Below are 19,761 nucleotides of genomic sequence, written 5' to 3'. Positions count from 1 at the left end.
CAAACTGTGTGTTCCCCAGCAAATGCGTAGTAAATTGTGAGTTGTTCATCTTGTGAAGAAATTCCAAATCTGTGTTCTACTTTCAACCTTACATCAATGCGAGACACTGCCAAGAGAGCAGATGTAGGTCCGTGCAGTTATTAGAGTATATAACTGATCAAACATCCCTTCCTAACTTTATTCGTCACATTTAGTTACTGCATCAATGCACACCACACCTCCATTGAGTAAATTTTGCTATCTTTTTTCTGCTACCCTGTAGCTTTGGCAATCCAACTTTAAACCTATTATATTACTATGGGTAATTATTAGTCTAGCGACATGAATCAAACTTGAGAAAATCTGGAATCGAACTTGAGAAGAATGCAGCAGGCATAATAACTGACCAGGAAAGAGTTTTTGTAAATTCCCAAAAAAATTGCATGCGCGACATTTACTGAGGTAGGTGTGGTGTGGACCGAGTAGTTGGGGGCAGGCTTTGTGAGTGGACTGGCTCTGAGATATGGGTTAGCATTTACACGTTAGTGAGTTGATGAGCTAATACATTGTTTTAATAATTTATGAACGACCAATTTCAATGTGCAGTTGTGCATGTTTTGCATGGTTTTACCTGTTACCTTATTATTTAGTTTTTATGGTTGCTTGCTTAGTCAAATTTTAACAAATTCCTACACCAAACATCTACTTGTCAGTTCCAACATAAACCCATCAAATTAACACACTTTTCAATCTCATTAAGAAAATTACGAATTTCCAAAAATAGATTTATTTGTAAATCCGCAATGGTTATTCAATATTTGTAAATCCATAATGGTTATTCTTTTACTCATCTTAAAATGGGCCTGATAGAGCCCATAAAATATATCAAATTTATTGGACCATTGGGCCTCCTCAAAATGAGAGTTGAAAAGAGCATTTGCCTAGCAAAGTATTCCTCAAATAAATAAAGGGTTAATTACTGTAGACGTCCGTGAACTTTGGCCTCAGTTTCAATTGGGTCCGTGAACTAATTTTTGTGCCAATTACATCCTTTAATTAGACAATTGGTTGCAATTAGGTCATACCGTCCAATTCTGTCAATTTATCCGTTAAAATGAGGGGTAAAAGCGTCCTTTCGGGTTAAATAAATAATAATAATAAATAATATACAGTTTGTAAAACTGAAAAGAAAAACTAAAAAAATTGAAAAAAAATAATAATAATAAAATAAATAAATAAACTTAAAAATAAAAAATCCAAATCCAAATTCCTCTCTCTCTCTCTCTCTCTCAGCTCTTCCTCTCTGTCTCTCCCTCTCTCCTGCAACCCATTCCCCCTCCTCCTTAGTCCACCCCCTCAAAACCCAAATCCAAACCCAACCTGCAACCTACCCCCCATCTTCCAACCCGCAGAACCCAGAACCCACCCGCAACCCCATCCGCTCAAGTTCTCCTCCTCCGCTGCCGCCGTAACAGCAGCGGCGCCCTTGGCTCCAGAATGAACGCCGTGGCCAAATCCAACGTCGTCAGCTTCTGCACCTCCTTTGGGTTATTAATTTCCAATTGCAATTGCAGGTTTTAATTTTAAGTTTTTTTTTCACCTTCGTCTCTCTCTCTCTCTCTCTCTCTCGATAGACTTGGTGCGGATGGATATGTATCTATGCATTTGTATTTCAGTTGTTATTATGATTTACTCTTGCTGGTTCTGTGTGAAACTTGCCGTGTGGTTACAATGCAGACCAACTACGGATGGATATGTATCTATGCAGAGGAGAAAGATTTTCTTTTTTGAGTTTAATAATTGCTAACTATATACGGTACACCATCACCACTCATTATTCCATGAGTTTATTGGTGTGGCCTTGGCAACGAAGACGAAGATGACAAATCTAGTGTGGGGCTCGTCGGATCTGGAGAGAGGGAGGTTGGCTAGTGTTGGGGTGGGGCTGGGTTTTATATTTTCTGGGGTAAAGGGGTGGGGCTGGATCCATGGTTGGGGTGGGAATGGGTGTCGGGTTTGGAGAAAATGATAGATGAGAAAGTCAAATTACCTCTTCCAAATTTGGCGTGATGTAGGATTTGCCTCAGATTTGGATCGAAAGATCTATACTCTTTCCTTGATTGAGTTCTCAAATTAAGTATTGATGTACAAAATTTAATAGCCACTATTTTCTTCAATTAATTAATCAATGGCTATTTTATATACATGAACTGAGCAGAGGAGAAAGAAAAACATTTGATAGGTAGGTGGTGGTTTGGAGATAGAGCGAAAAGAGAGGGAGAGACAGCGAAAGAGAGAGGGAGAGACAGAGCGAAAGGACGCTTTTACCCCTCACTTTGATAGATAAATTAACAGAGTTGGACGGTAGGACCCAATTGCAACTAATTGTCTAATTAAAGGATGTAATTGGCACAAAAATTAGTTCACGGACCCAATTGCAACTGGGGCCATAGTTCACGGACGTCTACAGTAATTAACCCAATAAATAAAATATTAAGAAAAAGCTGACCTCCACCATGTAAATAATTGTGTTTTGATTGTTTTATGGTCCATTATATTTCTGCTGTCCTTAGCAAGATATCTAATTATTCAGTCTTGAATTAACTCTTGGTTAGGTTCTCCTATTTTAGGAAGGGGTTCACGAATTGTTTGGTAAAATCAAGAAAACAGGGGGATAAAATAAAAACGAAACAAGGAAAAGGTTCTTGATCCAAGCATTATTCTCAGTTGAAATAATATTAAAATGGCGTTATGGATCAAAATCAACGATCTCTTTACAATATGAACACATACTCACTACAACTAGTGACAAATGACTATTCAAATGGTGTGTACCGTAGAAGTGGTTCTACACTACTCAATGAGATTAAAAGCATATTTTGACAACCAAGAGCGCTTTTGATTTTGTTTGGCCAAAAAGTTTAGAAGTGTTCTGGGCCATAGAAGTGTTTTCTGAATAATCACATGCAATGTGCTTATTCAAGAAACACTCCCAAGTGCCATTCCAGGAAGCACTTCGATTTTTTATGACAATTTTAATATCTTTATAATAAAGCGCTTATAAACAGAAGCGCTTTGTAAAAAAGCAATCCCAAATGAGTCTAAATAAGTCATGATGATTCAACGAGTTTGGTATTTATATTGAGTACGAGTTTGTTCAGTTTTGAGGTATTATTTGCATTGTTAAGTTAATTGTAATCATCACATGTAATTGAATTTACTAAAATTTCATTTAACATAAACAAATCATCATAGGCACAATCTAATCCTGCTCAAGTTCTGATTGAGAATTCCACTTTCAAAAGCTTTACTTCTTGGTAAGCATTTGATACAAATATTCAACTGATTATGGGCTAGCAACCATATAGGCCTTCCTTTCTCACCTGTGCTGCTTTTATTATTATTATTTTTTACTGTTCACTTGTTTATTTATGCCAAACAAGACAAGAACAAATGAAAAATAATGGATTAGTGGATGACCCAAACCAAATGGATTGGTGAGTCACTTACTGTTTCAGAAAGTTTGAGATATTTAATTCTCTCAGCTCTTGACATGGCCAAATGTCTCTGTTAGCAGAGATTAAGGAAGCAAGGAAGGAACCCCAATCATAAAGAGCTAAGCATCATATTTAATTAAATGCCCTAATTTATACTTTAGTTTTCCAAAAGTTTTCTTTAATCTGTACTTGCAATAAGTTTTGTTTGAAAAATTAGTGGAGGAGGCCAACCATGAACCAACATAACTAAACAAGACCAAGACTTCCAATTTTCTTACCAATCCACCACAATTTTCAAAGAAGATGCAATCTTTTTCTTTCTCATCTCTTTTCAAACTCTAGTTTAACTAGTTGTGATCTTTCCAGCTTTCAAAGCCATATATATACATATGTAAGCCTATTTCCACACTCCAACTTTATAAACTAGCCAACCTCTTCCTCTCTCTTTCCTTGTTTCCCACTCAATTTGATCAGATCAGATCAGAGCAGAGCAGAGCAGCCACTTATAAACATGAACCACAGTGAACGTATTGCCTATCTTTTTGTCATAGCCCTCCTTTCCACATCTGTTGTTGTTCTTGCTGTTGTCCTTAGTCTCCTCCTCCTTTGCAAGAAAAAGCCAGTTCAATCCCAAGAAACAGTGACACCAATCAAGCCTAGTGCTCAGGTGTATCCACTAACCAATATAGATGCTGCCACAGATGGTTTCAATCATCGTAGGATCGTCGGTGAGGGCCGGTTGGGAACTGTCTATGCTGCCATATTTGAGAAGGGAGAGATAGCAGCAGTGAAAAGAATTCATTCTAGGCATGTTTTGAGCAATGCTGGCTTTGGATTTTCAAGAATACTTAGATCAATTTCTTCAGCTCAGCACCCTAATGTGGTACCAATAATTGGCTACTCAGAAGGCCCAGGTGAGAGAATCATAGTGATGGAGTTTGTAGGTATGGTGTGCTTAGATTTCTATCTGCATCAAAACCCAGAGGGGGCATCTTTGTTAGATTGGAACCACAGATTGAAAATTGCAGCAGGGGCAGCTAAAGGGCTTGAGTATTTGCATGAAGGAGTGGCACCAAATATAGTACATGGGTGTGTAAAGGCTTCAAACATTTTGATAGATGTAAATTTTTGTGCAAGGATTTGTGATTATGGGCTTTCATTTTTGGCACCCCAAGAGAAGAGAGGTCTAGTTGGGTATGTGGATGATGAGTATTGGAGAGGAAGTGGTGCTTGCAAGGAAAGTGATGTCTATGGATTTGGGATTGTTTTGTTAGAGCTTTTGAGTGGGAGATTATGCGAGGAGGGGAGGCTTGTGAATTGGGCATCGCCACTGATTAAGGAAATGAGAATTAGTGAGCTTTTGGACCCCGGACTCGTCATTCCTGATGATATTAGGGCTCTTGTCAGATTGGCAAAAGTTGCATCTGCTTGTGTTGGAAATTCCAGAAAAAGTAGGCCTTCAATTTGTCAAGTGGCAACTATCTTGAGCAACTTGGAGATGGATTGAGTTGGGATTTTCATAAAAGTCAAAAGTGGAAAGCCATGATTTTCCGTTCTAAAAAAGTTGCTGTGATTAGTAAATGACACCAACCAAGAATTGGAAATTTGGGTTTATACTTATTTTTCTTCATATAATGTATAGTTTTCACACGTGTGAGTTATATAGCTTGCATTGCATATATGAAGGTGGGGTTTGTGGAAAGAAATGTTTGAAATGAGAGGTAGAGAGGACGGTGGGTTTTGTTTGTCTCGTGGGCTGTGAATTTGATCTTTTGTTTCCCTTCCCGTGTTGATTGAGATCTTTTGGTGCCGAAAAGGGACCCAATTTTTTGTTCTCTTTCTTTCAATCAATTTCTCTGTCAAGTGTTTTTCTGCTTGTCATTGCTTCATCATTTGACTAAACATCATAGATTCATAGGTAAATAAATAAATACTTCTTCTTTTTTGTTTTTCCAATAATCAAAGTGGTCACATTTTTATATTCATGGTATGGTGGTTGGTTGGGTGTTCTCAATTGTCACACGCTTAAAAACTTTATGTCCATTCCATAAATTTATTTTATGTAACATAAACTTTGTCTTTTGGCAGCATCTGAGGGGTGAAAAACAAAAAAAATTCATCTCTAATCCCCCCTTTTTATAGTTGAGGTTTATCCACAAATTATATGTTTAGACAATTACTATCAACATCCCGCTAGAACTACCGACAAGGAATGATGGGTAGAATGTGACAGAACGCGGTTAAAAAATAAAACAAATTTGAATGTGAGTAAAATGTATCAATTTATTTTTCAAATATTAAACAAGGAAAAACAATAGTCGTAAACCTTAAGATATCATTGCGTGAACCTCAGGACATTGCCTCTTAATTGTCGCGATGTCGATCTCTTAAGATATCGCTTTCATTTTATGGACTTGGTTGTCTTTTGGGCTAGTTGTTTCGTTGAGTTACCCAGAAGAAAAAACTGTGTCAATATCTTGGGCTGACGGCCCATTATATTGGGCCTGCAAACTCATAAGCTAGGGTTCATGGCCAGTGAGCTCGATGTGTCTGGACTGAGAAGCCTTTCCTGAAGCTCCTTTTGTGGTAATGGCAGCTCAATGGGAAGGAAAAACAATAACAATTCGACAAACAATCCAAAGGAAAAGCCAAAAAAATAAACGTTACATTATTTTTATTGTTCGATGATAATGATTTATAAGAATATTTCTCACGATCAACATTCATTACTTAATTCTTCCTTAACAACCATATAATCAACGATCCTAGAAATAAGAAGAAGAAGAAGAAGAAAAAAAACTATTAGTCTTAATCCAAGTCAAGTCTCCTTGTCATCTTCAATTGACAAATTGGTGATTTACATTGACAATTGGTGTACTTTTTTCAATGTATTTTCACCATGTAATAGTTAAAAGCAATTGCATCCCAAAAGTAACCCAGATGGTGCAAAAAGTCGTTGATTCCTGTGCAATTATTCTCATTATGAAGTTAATCGGTTACTGATCAGTTTCACTGTATTTTCTTATCCAAAGAAAAATATTCATAGAATTGACTATGACCTTAATGTCGGTGGAGATTAAGCAACAACTTGATTTGTCCGAACCATAAAGTTCTCCGCAAACACGATAAATTTTTGAATCTAACCGTCTGTACCGTGATGTTATCAATTCACGTGTTATAATATGGGACACGCAACTATTAACATATAGAAACAGAGTATATTACATGTGATGCCTAAACAAGACGACGGACAATTAGAAGAGGAGACCCCTTTCCACATCGGGAAACAACTTGACAAAGTCCCAAAACCCTAAGCCATACGTTACAGATAACAAAAACAAAATATCCCAGAGGGTAAAGCTTCATGCTTAAGCTTTCTGTTGCGTGGCTTCTCTAATAAGCTCAGATATGTACATGTCGGCTGGTACAAGAAATATATACGCGGGGCAAAGCAATTACCCTCTACAATATCATGTCCTTCTCTTCTAGTTTTAACGGCCAGTAAGACAAGTCCATCTGGCAAAGCGCTCACGTGGCACATGGTGATTGGTATGGTTAAGTTGCAGCAGTTGGCAATGGAGACGGTTATAGTGGATTGTTTGCTAAAATCAAATGAATATTAATATATATATGACGGTGAACATCGTAGACTCGTAGTCGTGCTGCCTAAGCCAAAAGTGACAAGTCCGCATACCAAATTCTCTGATTTAATTGTTGACATACGTTGAAAAGGATCTCCATAATTAATTTATCAAAATTAACCACAGTGATTACGAAATGATTTGCAGCGCGCTTGACATAACACATGACAATATTTTACTCAAATATTATTATTAATATATGTAACATTGATTAATTACTGCGGAGACAGAAGGCATTTTTATCGAAAGCTCCAACCACCTCTCCATCTGAAAATGTGTTGTTTTCTTTTTCTTAAATATTTGTTTTCTTTGAGAGAGAGAGAGAGAGAAAGAGAGAGAGACAGTGATTCTTTGCTTGACATAAGAAGTCTACGTGAAGAAAGGGAGAAATGGGGAATATATACAACAGAACAGTAACAGAGGTTGGTATATTGTATAAATATAAGTATATGTAGTTGATTTTGAGTTGGTTCGTATGTAGGTATCTCTGTGAAATGAAATGTATAAATTTATATATCTTTAGGGACACTCTAGGTTGACACTGCAGCTAAAGTCCCAACCCCAACCCCAAACCCAAACCCTCTCTCTCTCTCTCTCTCTCTCTCTCTCTCTCTCTCTAAAGAGGTAAAACGTCTTAGAATCAGGTTGCCCCCTCTCCACTCTAGCCACCCTTTTTTTTTCTTTTCTTTTCTTTTTTGTGTTTTAACAATTAATAGGTTTGTTATTTACTTATTTATAATTAACTTCCTTAAGTAATTTTTGTAATTTAGAATTTGAACACGTGTTTTAGACAGGCAGATTGATACCCCGTGGGAAGAAAGACACAAAAAATAAAAATAAAAAAGGCGACCAATTAGCTATAAGACTACATGGATTCTATTGTGCAAGCGTATATACAGAAGTAAAACCAAACTTGACGTCCAAGCAACCTTTGCTATTTCTAGAAAATTCATTCCTCTCTCCGTTCTTTTATTTTATAGCTTTGCTAGCTTGCTAACCTTTGTTCTACTTCTCTCTCTCTCTCTCTCCCTCTCCCTATCTCATTTTTTATGGAGGCAGTTCTTTGCAAAGAGATAATAATATCATAGTAGGAGGAGAAAAAAGATCAAATGGGACAAAGATCAAATTCCAATACTACTATTCCGTCTCAAACATCAATATTCAAGAAGAAGATGAGCAAAAAAGTGGTTAAGGAAAACGTGGTTTAAAAGTGACAAGCTTGGTTTGCTTGTCTGCTTTGCTTGCTTTAAGCGTTTTCAGTTTTTGTTTTTGGGTTTGCTTAGTTTTGTGAGAGAAAAAGAAAGAGAGAGTGAGAGAGTTGTGTGTATTTGGAAGAGGTGGAGGAAATTACAAGAAAGCTTGGGGTTTGGGATGAGCCTCAGAGCAAAAACGGCAGAGAGATCATGACATGGTGCAATGACTCAGACGACGAGAGGGCCATTCAGATTATCACCCCTCCTCCCCCTCCTCCTCCTCCTCATAACAATAACGAATTTCGGAACATAACATGCCCCTCTTGTGGCCACCACATAGAATTCCAAGACCAGGTATTTAAACTTTTAACTTATTTTAGTTCTTTGTTGAACTAAATTTTAATTTATACGGTTTTTAATTAATTACATGAATTAATTGTTTGGTATTAAGTTTTGATTTGTTTTTTGTTTTTGTTTATGTGATATTTAGGCAGGGATTCATGATTTGCCTGGACTACCAGCAGGGGTGAAATTTGATCCAACTGACCAAGAAATTCTTCAACACTTGGAGGCAAAAGTGCTGTCTGATACCAGAAAACTTCATCCTCTCATTGATGAATTCATACCAACCCTTGAGGGGGAGAATGGGATTTGCTATACTCACCCAGAAAAGCTACCAGGTTATTTGTTTTTTTCATGTTTTGTAAACTTTTTATTTTTAACCCTATCTAGAAACAATAATGAAGACACTAATTATCACGGGCCTCTCTCATTCATTTGATTCCAAACTTGACAGGTTTAATTTCTTGGTATTCATACTGTAATTGTATGGATTGGGACTTAACCAAAGATAATCACAGATACTTATTCTATTCTTTTTTTTTTTTTTTAAAGATACTTGAGATTTTATATTTTCCACCTGTTTTATTTTCCCAAAGAATATTGTTTTTTTTTTTTTGGGAGGTATATACGTCTCTATTTTTAGATGTCACAATTGAAACAAACATATAACCAGCACATGGGTTTGCTTGCTTCTCCTTATCAAATCATTCAATTTGGTATGCTTGTGTTTTATACTTTTTTTCTTTTCAAGCATGTTATTTGCATGTGAATGCATAGAGGTTGGCTATACATATATGGATCCTAACACCAAACGCAATCGCATATATAGATATAGATATAGATATAGAGCCTCGGTTCTCTTATATATATAGACCATGTAAACCTCCATTTTAAAATTCCTTGGCTCAATTTGCATGTCAAATCTTTAATTTCCATCTGGTGGTGACACCATTTTATGGACTAATTTGTTCGACCTACCCTTCAAATTGTGTTTTCAATATGTTGATATCTTCAATTTCTCTCAATGTGTATGTGACTTACAAGTTATAATTACAATTCTCTCCAAGTTAACACATTTGATTTGGACATCCTGTCTGACGTCCATGCAGGAGTGAACAAAGATGGACAAATCCGGCACTTCTTTCACCGGCCCTCCAAGGCATACACAACCGGGACTCGAAAGCGAAGGAAGGTTCACACCGAAGAAGATGGAAGCGAGACGAGGTGGCACAAGACAGGGAAGACAAGGCCAGTCCTTGTTGGTGGAGCAGTTAAGGGTTTCAAGAAGATCCTGGTCCTCTACACCAACTACGGCAGGCAAAGGAAGCCTGAAAAGACCAATTGGGTGATGCACCAATACCACCTTGGCAACAATGAAGAAGAGAAAGATGGGGAGCTGGTGGTCTCAAAAGTCTTTTACCAAACACAGCCCAGGCAATGTGGTTCAAGCATCAAAGATGTTCCAATGTTTGATCACCACAAAGGTGTGAATATACGAGGTGGGCATGGGCATGATCCTCTTCCTATAGCAAAGAAGGCTGGCCTTGTGGAGTATTATAATCCTGGAGGAGGTTTTATTAATTATGATCACCATAATCTTCATAACCAGGGGGGACATAATAGAGAAAGCCCACCTCAACTAATCCCGAATTTAGTTGTCCAAGGTGACGGGTCTTCGTTTATTCGATTAACTGCAGATGCAAGCAAAGGAAAGCTTGAGAGAAAATAGTCCATGGGTGGCCATGGATCTTGGATATTGGATATTGGATATGGATGGAAGAGCTTTTTCAGTTGAGGTAGCTTTATATATAGCTAGGGCAGCAATGACAATGACTCTCTCATGGTGGTGGTGGTTGGTGTTGCTGTGTAAAAAAGTTTTACTACTCATGATGATCAAATAAGTTATTACAAGATTGAGATTTTTTATAACAAAAAAAAAATAAGAATTATTATATATACACAGACAATTATATTGGATATTTTTAACTACTTATATTAATATTATACTGTGATCCTGAAGTTTATGATGACCAGTTGATCGGGGATTAGATAGGATAATGATGTTTTTCTTTTCTTTTGGAACTGTACAGACATGATTACGTACAAACTTGTATATCTAATTTGTCTGATACGACATTTGAGTTTTATCATTAGGTTTATGATTTACTCTGTGGATTAAGTACTATTCTCTTAAACTTGTATATGAAATTGATTATACTTTGTAGTAAAACTCCGTTGTTATTGCGGTTGGAGTTCATGGTATTGCTATAATAAAGATATTAAAACAAAAATTAGAAATATTTTACATGAAGAAGAAAACCGTGAGGGAAAATACAACTTAGAGTTGTTGGCCAATATTTTTATAATGGGAAATATTTTCTATAAAAGAATTAGATATGTTGCTAGACACGTCGTGACTGAGAATTTGAATCGCACATTCAACTAAGCCTGTACCTAGTTAAAGAGTCTGATAGGAAAGCATTTCCCATGTTTGGTTTATGGGAAAGGAGGCCTTGAGGATGAGAAATCAATTGTTTTCCCATATTTGGTAAGTTCAGGCATGAGAAATCGTTGTCTTGCACATGGGAAAGTAAGGAGGAAAGTGAAGACATCCTCCCCCCTTGGGTTTTGTTTTCCTTCTCATGGAAAGTTTGGGAAAATGAGTCAACATTAAATACACATTTTTCATGATCATGTTGTCCCCATTAACAATTTAGAATTACAATGTAGTATTAAATGCTTTTTTTTTTTTTTTTTTTCATATGGGTATAATTGGAAAATTAAACAAACTTTGTTTTACATTCCTACACAAACCAAACATATGAAAGAAAATAAAGTGGTATTTTTTGATTATTTTCTCAGGATTACCAAACATGAGAAAAGAATCTTCATTTCTCATCTTTTGGGAAATGACATGAAAAGTAATATCTCCTCATATCCTTTTCGTGAACCAAACGGGGCCTAGGAAGATATAGCAGGTCATGAAAGACCACGGGTACAGACAGGGCAAGGCTGTATACGAGTAATATCTATGACAACGGACGAGTCAAATATTTCATCATTCATGCAGCCATTGAGAGAAAGCAGTAGGAAATTTGTCAATCAAAAAAACAGAATTAATTTAATACCACGAGAGAACTGGGTAAGTCAAATTTTTTTTTTGACACATTTACATTTCTCTCACTTTGGTCGACAAGAATTTTCAAAAGTTGAATAAATTGGTTTGACCATGACTCAATTCTATAATTCCATTAGTCAAGTATTTCTGCTTTAATGAAATTAGGAGGAAATAAATCATATTATCTGTTTCTGGACTGCTTTTCATTATTAGTTTGCAAAATACTGCATTGAATTGTTGAACACTCGATATTCAATAACAAATCAAAATAACTCTGTTGTTCAAAAAATAATTGTATGCCAAGCAGCAAGAGCACCAAAAGAAACTAAAAATTGTCATTAAAAAAACACACAGCACAAAATGAAACTAAACCTACCCGGCACCTGGACTTACAATTCATTCTTCAAACAGCAATACACTACCAAGTTTTGCCCACAAAACACAAAGAAGTTGGCTGACAAACACATAATAGATCGCCATACAGGCGCATGAAAGACCACTGCAAGCAACACCAAAACAACATGCCCACACGTGGGATACTTGGAGGGAGACGAAAATTAAAAAGAAAACATAAATATAGGCAAATTACTGATAGGGCACCTAACGAGCTGCTGATGTCAGTAGCCTAAAACACTAATATTTCAACCATTTTGTAGTTACACTAGAATAACAGATAGTTTTTGCACCAATTCTGGTGAGATCTATCATAAAACCAAACCATCGAGAACTTGAAGCTCTTGCTAGCTAGGTCCTGGACTAATTCACGGCGACGACTACCTGTGTAGATTATACATTACCCTCCTGCACAAGGGCTTCAACTGGTCACGACTTCTGAAGCATACAGCTTTCATAGAGTTCAAGCCATTCTCTTTTGCTAGCACCAGTTCTCATATCCAGCACTTGGGCACCAAAATTATGTTTTGTGAGTTCTTGCTTAATTTTCGTGACAGTGAACTTTCTGTAGTCTTCCGAGTTAGTTTGCTGACTGCGGGTATCCTCATCTCCCTTGAATACCGAACCACCATCTTCTGCTTGTGTGTGCTTTAGAGGGCTAGTAGTACTTCTAGACCTCTTATTTACTCTTACAATCCGGTCACTCATCTCCACGTCTTGAACGGAGTCCATGCCCATTTCATAGTCATCTACCCTCGAGCGTTTCCCGTGGGAAGCAGTCTTTAGCTTGCTATCCAGTGCTGTTTCATTCAGCCGAACAGAAGTCAATTCTTGCTGGAGTGAATCAAGTTTGGCCTGTGCAACTTGTAGCTGCAGTGACAGGGAGTCTGCCCTATTGTTTGCATCTGCATGTGCTGCACGCTCACTGTCCAGGAGGCCTTGAAGCACGTGAACAGTACTAGTTCTCTGCTCATTATTTGATTTTAATAGTGATTCTATTTCCTTCTCTCTTTCTTCAACTCTTGCCTCCAGCAGAGCAACTTTCGAATGAGCTCCCATCTCTGATACACGAATTCTCTCTAACTCATCATCCAAGTCTCTTTTTTCCCTTTGTAAAGTTTCAATATGCCTCTCAGCCCTCTCAATTTGGGCCAATCTTTCCATTGCCAACTTCTGCATCTCACTCTTTTCCTTTTGAGCAATATCTGCTTGCGCTCGTGCTTTATCAGCAATATCAGTCGCTCTTGTGGCTTCTTTTTCAGCAATTTTACACCTTTCTTGGACTTCATCAAGTCTTTTTATTTCAGATTCGTACTTCTGCCCCAGATAGATCTTCTCCTGCTCCAGTATCTTTTTTTCTCTCTCAAATGAGTGTGCCTTTGCATTTGCCGCTTCTAATTTTTGACTTAACTCCTTGATTTCAAGCTTCATCGACGATATTTCAGCATCATAACTATCTACTTTCGATTTGGCAGTCTGCAAAGAATGTGTAATAGTCAAGTACCACACCATTGATAGATACATACGTTGAAAATAGACCACAAAAGAAATGCAAACATGTGCAAAATAAGGATTCTTCTTTATCCAAATTTCAACGATTTCCATAGGGCTCTATCTACTTCGGATAATTGATGTTTTACATAATGCCTACGAGTTTTAGCTCAACTGGCATTGGGACGGGTGGGTAAAAGGTATAGGTCTTAAGTTCAAATATGATGTAAGCACCCAAAAAAATAGCAGACAGATGATGTGTGTTATCTTTACCAAAAAAAGCTTGTAGATAATCAAATTATAAACAAGTGGAAAACACAGACCATGAAAAACCTCAAGACAAAAAATGAGCCTCCTGATATTGCAAAATTTAATCCCTCCAAAGCTGCTCCATTGAACATGTAAGAGCAGTTTCCCAGGCCAAATGTATTTTTCTGACTGAATCACATGCCATTAACCCAACTGCTATCCTCCCAACAGTGTGTATCAATAAGCATACACACAACACTGCATAACCATTTGATGTGGCAATTTATGACACAAGTACAAGATTCTAACCAAATGATGCGGCAATTTATGACACGCGCGTGTTTTCCACTTGCAAATGGAGAGAGAGAGAATGAGGGAAGGGTACATAAAAGATTCTAACAAAGTGTGAAGATTCAAACTCACCTTCAGTTCTAGTCTTAGAGTTGTCAAGCACTGCTCAGCATATTCAATCTTTGCTGCCTTATCCTTTATTTCCTCCTCCTAAATATTTATCGACAAGGAAAACAAATCAAAATCCCATAGGAAACTACAGAATTGGAGTATGCATTTAGGTGTGTGTGTGTGTGTGAGAGAGAGAGAGAGAGAGGATCACTTTCTCAGCCAAACTACTCGCGAATTCTTCCCTCAAAGCATCTTCTCTCTTTTGTGTTTCCTTATTCGAACGTTCTTGGACAATTGCAGCCTTCTCTAGAGCAGCTTTTGCTTCTCTAAAAGCAATGTCATACTTGCGTTTCCACTCCTGAGCCTCCTCTTGGGCAGACTGAGCTTGTTCCCGAGCAGCAGCCAGCCTTGCTTCACCAGCACTGCATCGGGACTTGAGAATTGCAATTTCAGAACTAGCTTGATCTTCCTCAGCCTTCTGCTTTGATATGACCTGTTCGTATTTTCTTTTCCACTCTAAGGATTCTTGCTTTGCAGAATCCAATGTTTTAACTAAGCTAGAACATCTCTCACCCAGTGAGCTGGAATTACTCTGTAAGTTATTAATGCGGCCCATATATTCATCAGCTAACTTCTTCTTGTCGTTGATAGCATCCTCATAACGCTTCAGATATTCAGACTTGGACTTCTCACTAGACTCCAGCTGCTTGTTCAGTAACCCCAACTTATCTTCTATTGAGCGGCATCTCAACATGAGAGTACTCTTCTCTGATCCAGCTTGGTCAATCAGTCTCTTGGCAAGGTCCAGTATTGGACCTTCCAAACTGTGAATTTGGATTGCATGCAATACACATTAATATGCACTCATACATTAATAAATAATTATCATTAATTATAAATAGATAAAAACCAAAGACATTAGACAAACCTCTTTTGTAAGAAAATGGTCAGTTTCTGCCATTTTGCTGGACCGTGACTTGCTGCTTCATAGTCGGCTACAAGACCATCAAGAACCTAGAAAACAAAATCACAGTTGAAAAAAAAAATTCAATTAAAACGTTAAAGACATCAGGGGCAAGCCACTGTTGCTTACCTTCAGAACATTATCAATATTAGCATCACTAGCATGGCAAGCTATTCTCAGCTTCCTTTCCATGCTTTGTATAGAATTTGAACATTGCAACTCTGCCTCCATATATGCATTCCTTTTACAATCCTGCATGAGTACCCAATTTAAATGAATAAGACCGGTATACACGGGATGAGCTAATAAGATATACACATCCATATATACTGTCAACAAACTATTTATTATCACAAAGAATTCAATTATATCTGAGGCAAGAACACTTGAAGATTCTGATCTTTTTATTTAATTAATAAGATACAAGCCAAAAAACTCTTGGCAATACAATCTCAAAAGAAAAGAGATATTCAACATATGCACAGTGTGCATGTATATGCACCATATGCATGTGTGTGGGTGCATTTGCATCTAGGTGTCTTTGATTCTAAGTGGCGGAGGTCAATTGAAAAACAAATTGTTTTCCCATTCAGTTCTAACTGCGCCCACATCATACTAAAACTAAAGTTCGTCTTATCTAGTACTCTACCTCAAACTCCTTTTTCAGCTTTTTGTGGAGCTCCGCCTCGTATTTCTTCCTTGCTGAACCAACCCCTACAGCACCATCATTAAATGCAGCCAATGATTTTTGAACTGCCTTTTCATGCGCTTCCCTGAATGCAGCCTACAACATCTGGAATTAGAGACAAGAAAAATCATCAATAATTAAGGCACAATTAACAACTTACTTCTTCAGGATCTTTCGGACGGTGAAAAGCGGACTTATACACCTCAAGCGCATAATCATATGCTGTTCGGCACCCATCTTCTTCGACACTCTGCAGAGTAAGATTAACACAATCACATGATGCCTCAGAAATTTTTAGTCAGAGTTGTTCCAGAGTCAGTTTCTTATCGACCCTCTATTCCGTATGAAGTTTGAGATACAAAAGTGTTAATTTATTATTGTATTCTCCATTGTTGTAGTTTAAAATGAAAACAGAACATCCACTTCAACATCTACTGTCTCCAGATAAGACACAGGGCAACGTATTTATGTAACCTCAATGAAACAGCACAAAGAAATTAACCATGACCAAAATTTATATAGCACATCTAATTCAAGTTGGTTGGTCACTACTTTATTGGATATTCAATACTTCCACTTTTTTCCAGTTAGAAACTAAAATGCTGTTAAACTTTTATACAGAAGGAAAATCTTATCATGGATAAAAACTAATAATTTAGAGCCTGCTGCAAACCACCCAAAAAGACAGTTCAAGGAGAACACAGACCTGCCATGAAGAGGATATGGTAGGCACCGCGCCTTTATTTAGAGCATCAAGATAAGACTGTGTGATGCCAACTAGAACTGGACCCGTCATCATAGTTGCCCCAACTTGCTTGGGCCTTGTTCTTTCAAAAACAAACCTTGTCAATGCGTCTAGCCCGGATCTGAATTCAGGCCTTAATTTGTCCAACTGCATTAGAAAAACTTAGCCTTCAACACAACTAAATATCAATAAAGAAAGAAACAAATTTGAGTTCATGACCAACAAGAGAGAGATCAAAGACAACAGTAAGTCACTGACCTGAATTTCGTCAAGTCTCTGTAGATCATGTTCGTTGTTCAAAGGCCGTACAAGGGTGAAGCATTCTCTATCTGGAAATAGAGCTCGAATGGAGGCTCGTATCTATATTGGTCATTCATAGTGTAGAATAAGCACCTCCGAGTCCAACATACATAGATAACATAATTCAAGTGTAGCAGTGCTCAATGTGCCTAGAATGTCATAAATGGCTAACAAGCATATATCTAAAAGCAGACAATGCCCATTCAACAATACATGTCTGAATTGCAAGCAAATCCTTGAAAATAAAAGGTCAAGATTGGTCTCTCTCTGCTAAAAAAATGCAGAAATCTTCTCAAACGAACTAAGAAGAACCAGATAAATACCTCATTTTTCGCAACTACATCCCTTTTTCGGTCATCAACTGGCTTCAAAGCAAGTTCCAGATAGTCACGGGGCGTTATCCTTCCACTATCCTCAGATAAATCCAGATAGAAGTCCTGAAACCAAGGCAGTGTAAATTACCGCAAATGGAAAGCCACATAACATATTCTACTAAATACACCATGTATTCATATGACGATAACAAACAGAATAACCACAACAGAGGAACCATTATCATAAGAATAACAGGTTTACAATAATTATTGTAGTTGATGGCACAAATATTAAAGAAACAAGTTCATTCAAAACCAATTACCCTTAAAAGCCACACAAAGATTGGGGAGAACAGCCCAATTTCAGAAGCTGTGGTTCCTCCAGAGGCTTTAACACGTATATGTTTAGTCATTTGAGTGACAAGAGAGATACGATCGAGTGAACCTTCATCTATACCACCCATCTAAAAGAAAAGGAAAGTAAATTATGAAGAAGAAACTATAGAGCATATTCAAAGAGGAAGGATCAAAGTCTCAGAAAAGTTTTCTAACCTGGTTGTAAATAAACATGCTAGATAAGAGAACAGCTAAGGAAAATATCTGTGTGCTGTATGTTTCCTGTCAGATAAAAGTAAGTCATAAGTATTACAATCAGCTTAGTAAGTCTTATTGGTTACAGAACCAGTAGAATGGATAATGAAAATTATCATAATTATTAAAGGAGCAGATACTAATATGTTGTTAAGTAATGGAATGAACGCTAACCGTCTGATCAAAGGCATCTATTCCTTCAGTATCCAATAGTAATAGATTGTATTCAGTTCCATCAAGAGCAGTTCTCTTAAAGGGTGCACTCCATAGCCATAGCCCTTTCGTACATGGGCGATGCGTAGATGCTACTTGAAATCCACCACTCCTTCCAAGAAGCTACAAGAGAGAAATACAAACATAAACATCTTTATTTCTTAAAGCAACATTGAACTGGTGGGGAAGCAACAGTAGAATAAGCTTAGTGGTCATAAATTCATAGAGAGAGAGAGAGAGATGATCAGAAAAGGTAAATGTTTTAATCATTAGGCCCCACTTTAATATCTTGAAGTTAATCAATGATTCACACCTCAGTTTTGGTTGCAAGAACATGTAAACGAAAATTCGCATCTAACACAACCATATTGCCCATGGAAAATACATGCATCCATGTATTAGAATCGATTACACTTGAACATTGTTGCGGAAAAGATGGTTTAGGTTAACTATGACAATTCCAAGAACTGAGAATTAATCAGAAACAATAACACGGCAGCAGCGAAAACACAAAAACTGAAGTAGGCCTACAATTTCTACACTTCATGCAATTCCCTAGTCCTCTACAATTCCCTTCGGAAAGCAGATTCTACAATTCGTACAATCATAAACCCTAGACTTCACAAGCAGAAAACAAACCCCCCCAGAAAGAAGAAAAAAAAAGAAGTTTCCACTATCATTTCTTCTGAACATTGAGACAAAAAGGACGATAGTTTTACCTGGTTTAGAATGAAGCTCTTGCCCTGGCGAGCACGGCCACAGACGGCGACTATACCGATAGGCTCCTTCACGAGCTGGAGCATGGATACCGCTTCCTGATCCATCCTAAACTTTCCATTGTCGTCGCAGTAAACGAGTCGTATCGGCCTCGGCGGACCGGTCACCGGCGCCGACGATCGCGACGACGGTGAGGGAGAGAACGACGGTGTGGGAGGTGAAGAATCGGAGGAAGCATCTCTTCCTCTGAAGAACCTTCTCATGCTTTAACGTTGCTCCTGGTTCTTGTTTCGCCTTGTGAACTTTGCTTCTCCTGAGATTTCTATTTCACTTCACTGCGAACAGAGAGAGATAGAGCCGAGGGTTTAAAATTTGGGGAGGGAAAGGGGGTCGAGGTTTTTGGGCTTTGCAAAGAAGCGAGACGGAGGGGGCATCAAATTACGATCATGGGACTGTTTGTCGTGGCGGTGAATCTGGCGATTGAGTTGTGAGAAGGGCTTTTTCGTATTTGTAGGTGAAGGTGGACCTCGAAGCGGAACGACAGCGTGTTAATAAAGCTAACTTTGCAGTCCGCTGCTGCTCCTGCTATGCTATTTTCCTTTTACTTTTAAATTGGAAGGCCAGACCGTTACTATTACTTTTTGTTTCGTTTTTCGATAGAATTGTAACCCAAGATCTATTCGACCCAAACCAACAAAGCACAAATAGGCCTCAGCCTCGTTATATGGATTGACAAATTGATTTCTGCGAGGCCCACACAAATGTTAAGACCCAGTCTACATGTCCACTTGTCAATCCATCAACGAAACCAGCCAACAAATTTGGGCTGGGCTGGGCTTCGCTTTGTTCGGGGGAAGGTTGGGCGTGGAATTGGGTTAGGATTAGGGTCTTGTGCCTGAGTTGATTCGTCATCCAATCTCTATA

The 19,761-nt window shown here is 37.8% G+C and overlaps 3 protein-coding genes across 3 annotated transcripts; 2 read left to right on the top strand and 1 right to left on the bottom strand.

Moving 5' to 3' along the window:
- The first annotated feature begins 3,552 nt into the window (after positions 1 to 3,552).
- Positions 3,553 to 5,344, top strand: LOC110770411 (Protein kinase superfamily protein). Its single transcript, XM_021974553.2, has one exon. The coding sequence runs from the start codon at positions 3,988 to 3,990 to the stop codon at positions 4,981 to 4,983; it is 996 nt and encodes a 331-aa protein (XP_021830245.1). The 5' UTR covers positions 3,553 to 3,987; the 3' UTR covers positions 4,984 to 5,344.
- A 2,744-nt stretch (positions 5,345 to 8,088) lies between these two features.
- NAC073 (NAC domain containing protein 73) lies at positions 8,089 to 10,805 on the top strand. The gene is made up of 3 exons (XM_021974560.2): positions 8,089 to 8,664; positions 8,801 to 8,990; positions 9,762 to 10,805. The coding sequence occupies exons 1-3, from the start codon at positions 8,521 to 8,523 to the stop codon at positions 10,379 to 10,381; spliced, it is 954 nt and encodes a 317-aa protein (XP_021830252.1). The 5' UTR covers positions 8,089 to 8,520; the 3' UTR covers positions 10,382 to 10,805.
- Positions 10,806 to 12,081: 1,276 nt separating this feature from the next.
- Positions 12,082 to 19,334, bottom strand: LOC110770417 (Guanylate-binding family protein). The gene is made up of 14 exons (XM_021974559.2): positions 18,840 to 19,334; positions 18,082 to 18,243; positions 17,869 to 17,934; positions 17,640 to 17,780; positions 17,326 to 17,439; positions 16,961 to 17,062; positions 16,664 to 16,849; positions 16,118 to 16,207; positions 15,919 to 16,053; positions 15,399 to 15,521; positions 15,234 to 15,319; positions 14,517 to 15,129; positions 14,327 to 14,404; positions 12,082 to 13,639 (listed from the first exon to the last, which is right to left on the bottom strand). Exons 1-14 carry the CDS (start codon positions 19,098 to 19,100, stop codon positions 12,593 to 12,595), a joined length of 3,204 nt encoding a protein of 1,067 aa, XP_021830251.2. The 5' UTR covers positions 19,101 to 19,334; the 3' UTR covers positions 12,082 to 12,592.
- Between the last annotated feature and the right edge of the window lie 427 nt (positions 19,335 to 19,761).

The sequence above is a fragment of the Prunus avium genome, chromosome 4 (assembly GCF_965620075.1).
Source record: "Prunus avium chromosome 4, drPruAviu1.hap1.1, whole genome shotgun sequence".
In the NCBI taxonomy this organism is placed as follows: Eukaryota; Viridiplantae; Streptophyta; class Magnoliopsida; order Rosales; family Rosaceae; genus Prunus; species Prunus avium.
The sequence above is the reverse complement of the archived record's forward strand: the minus strand, read 5'-3'. Positions and strand labels throughout refer to the sequence as shown.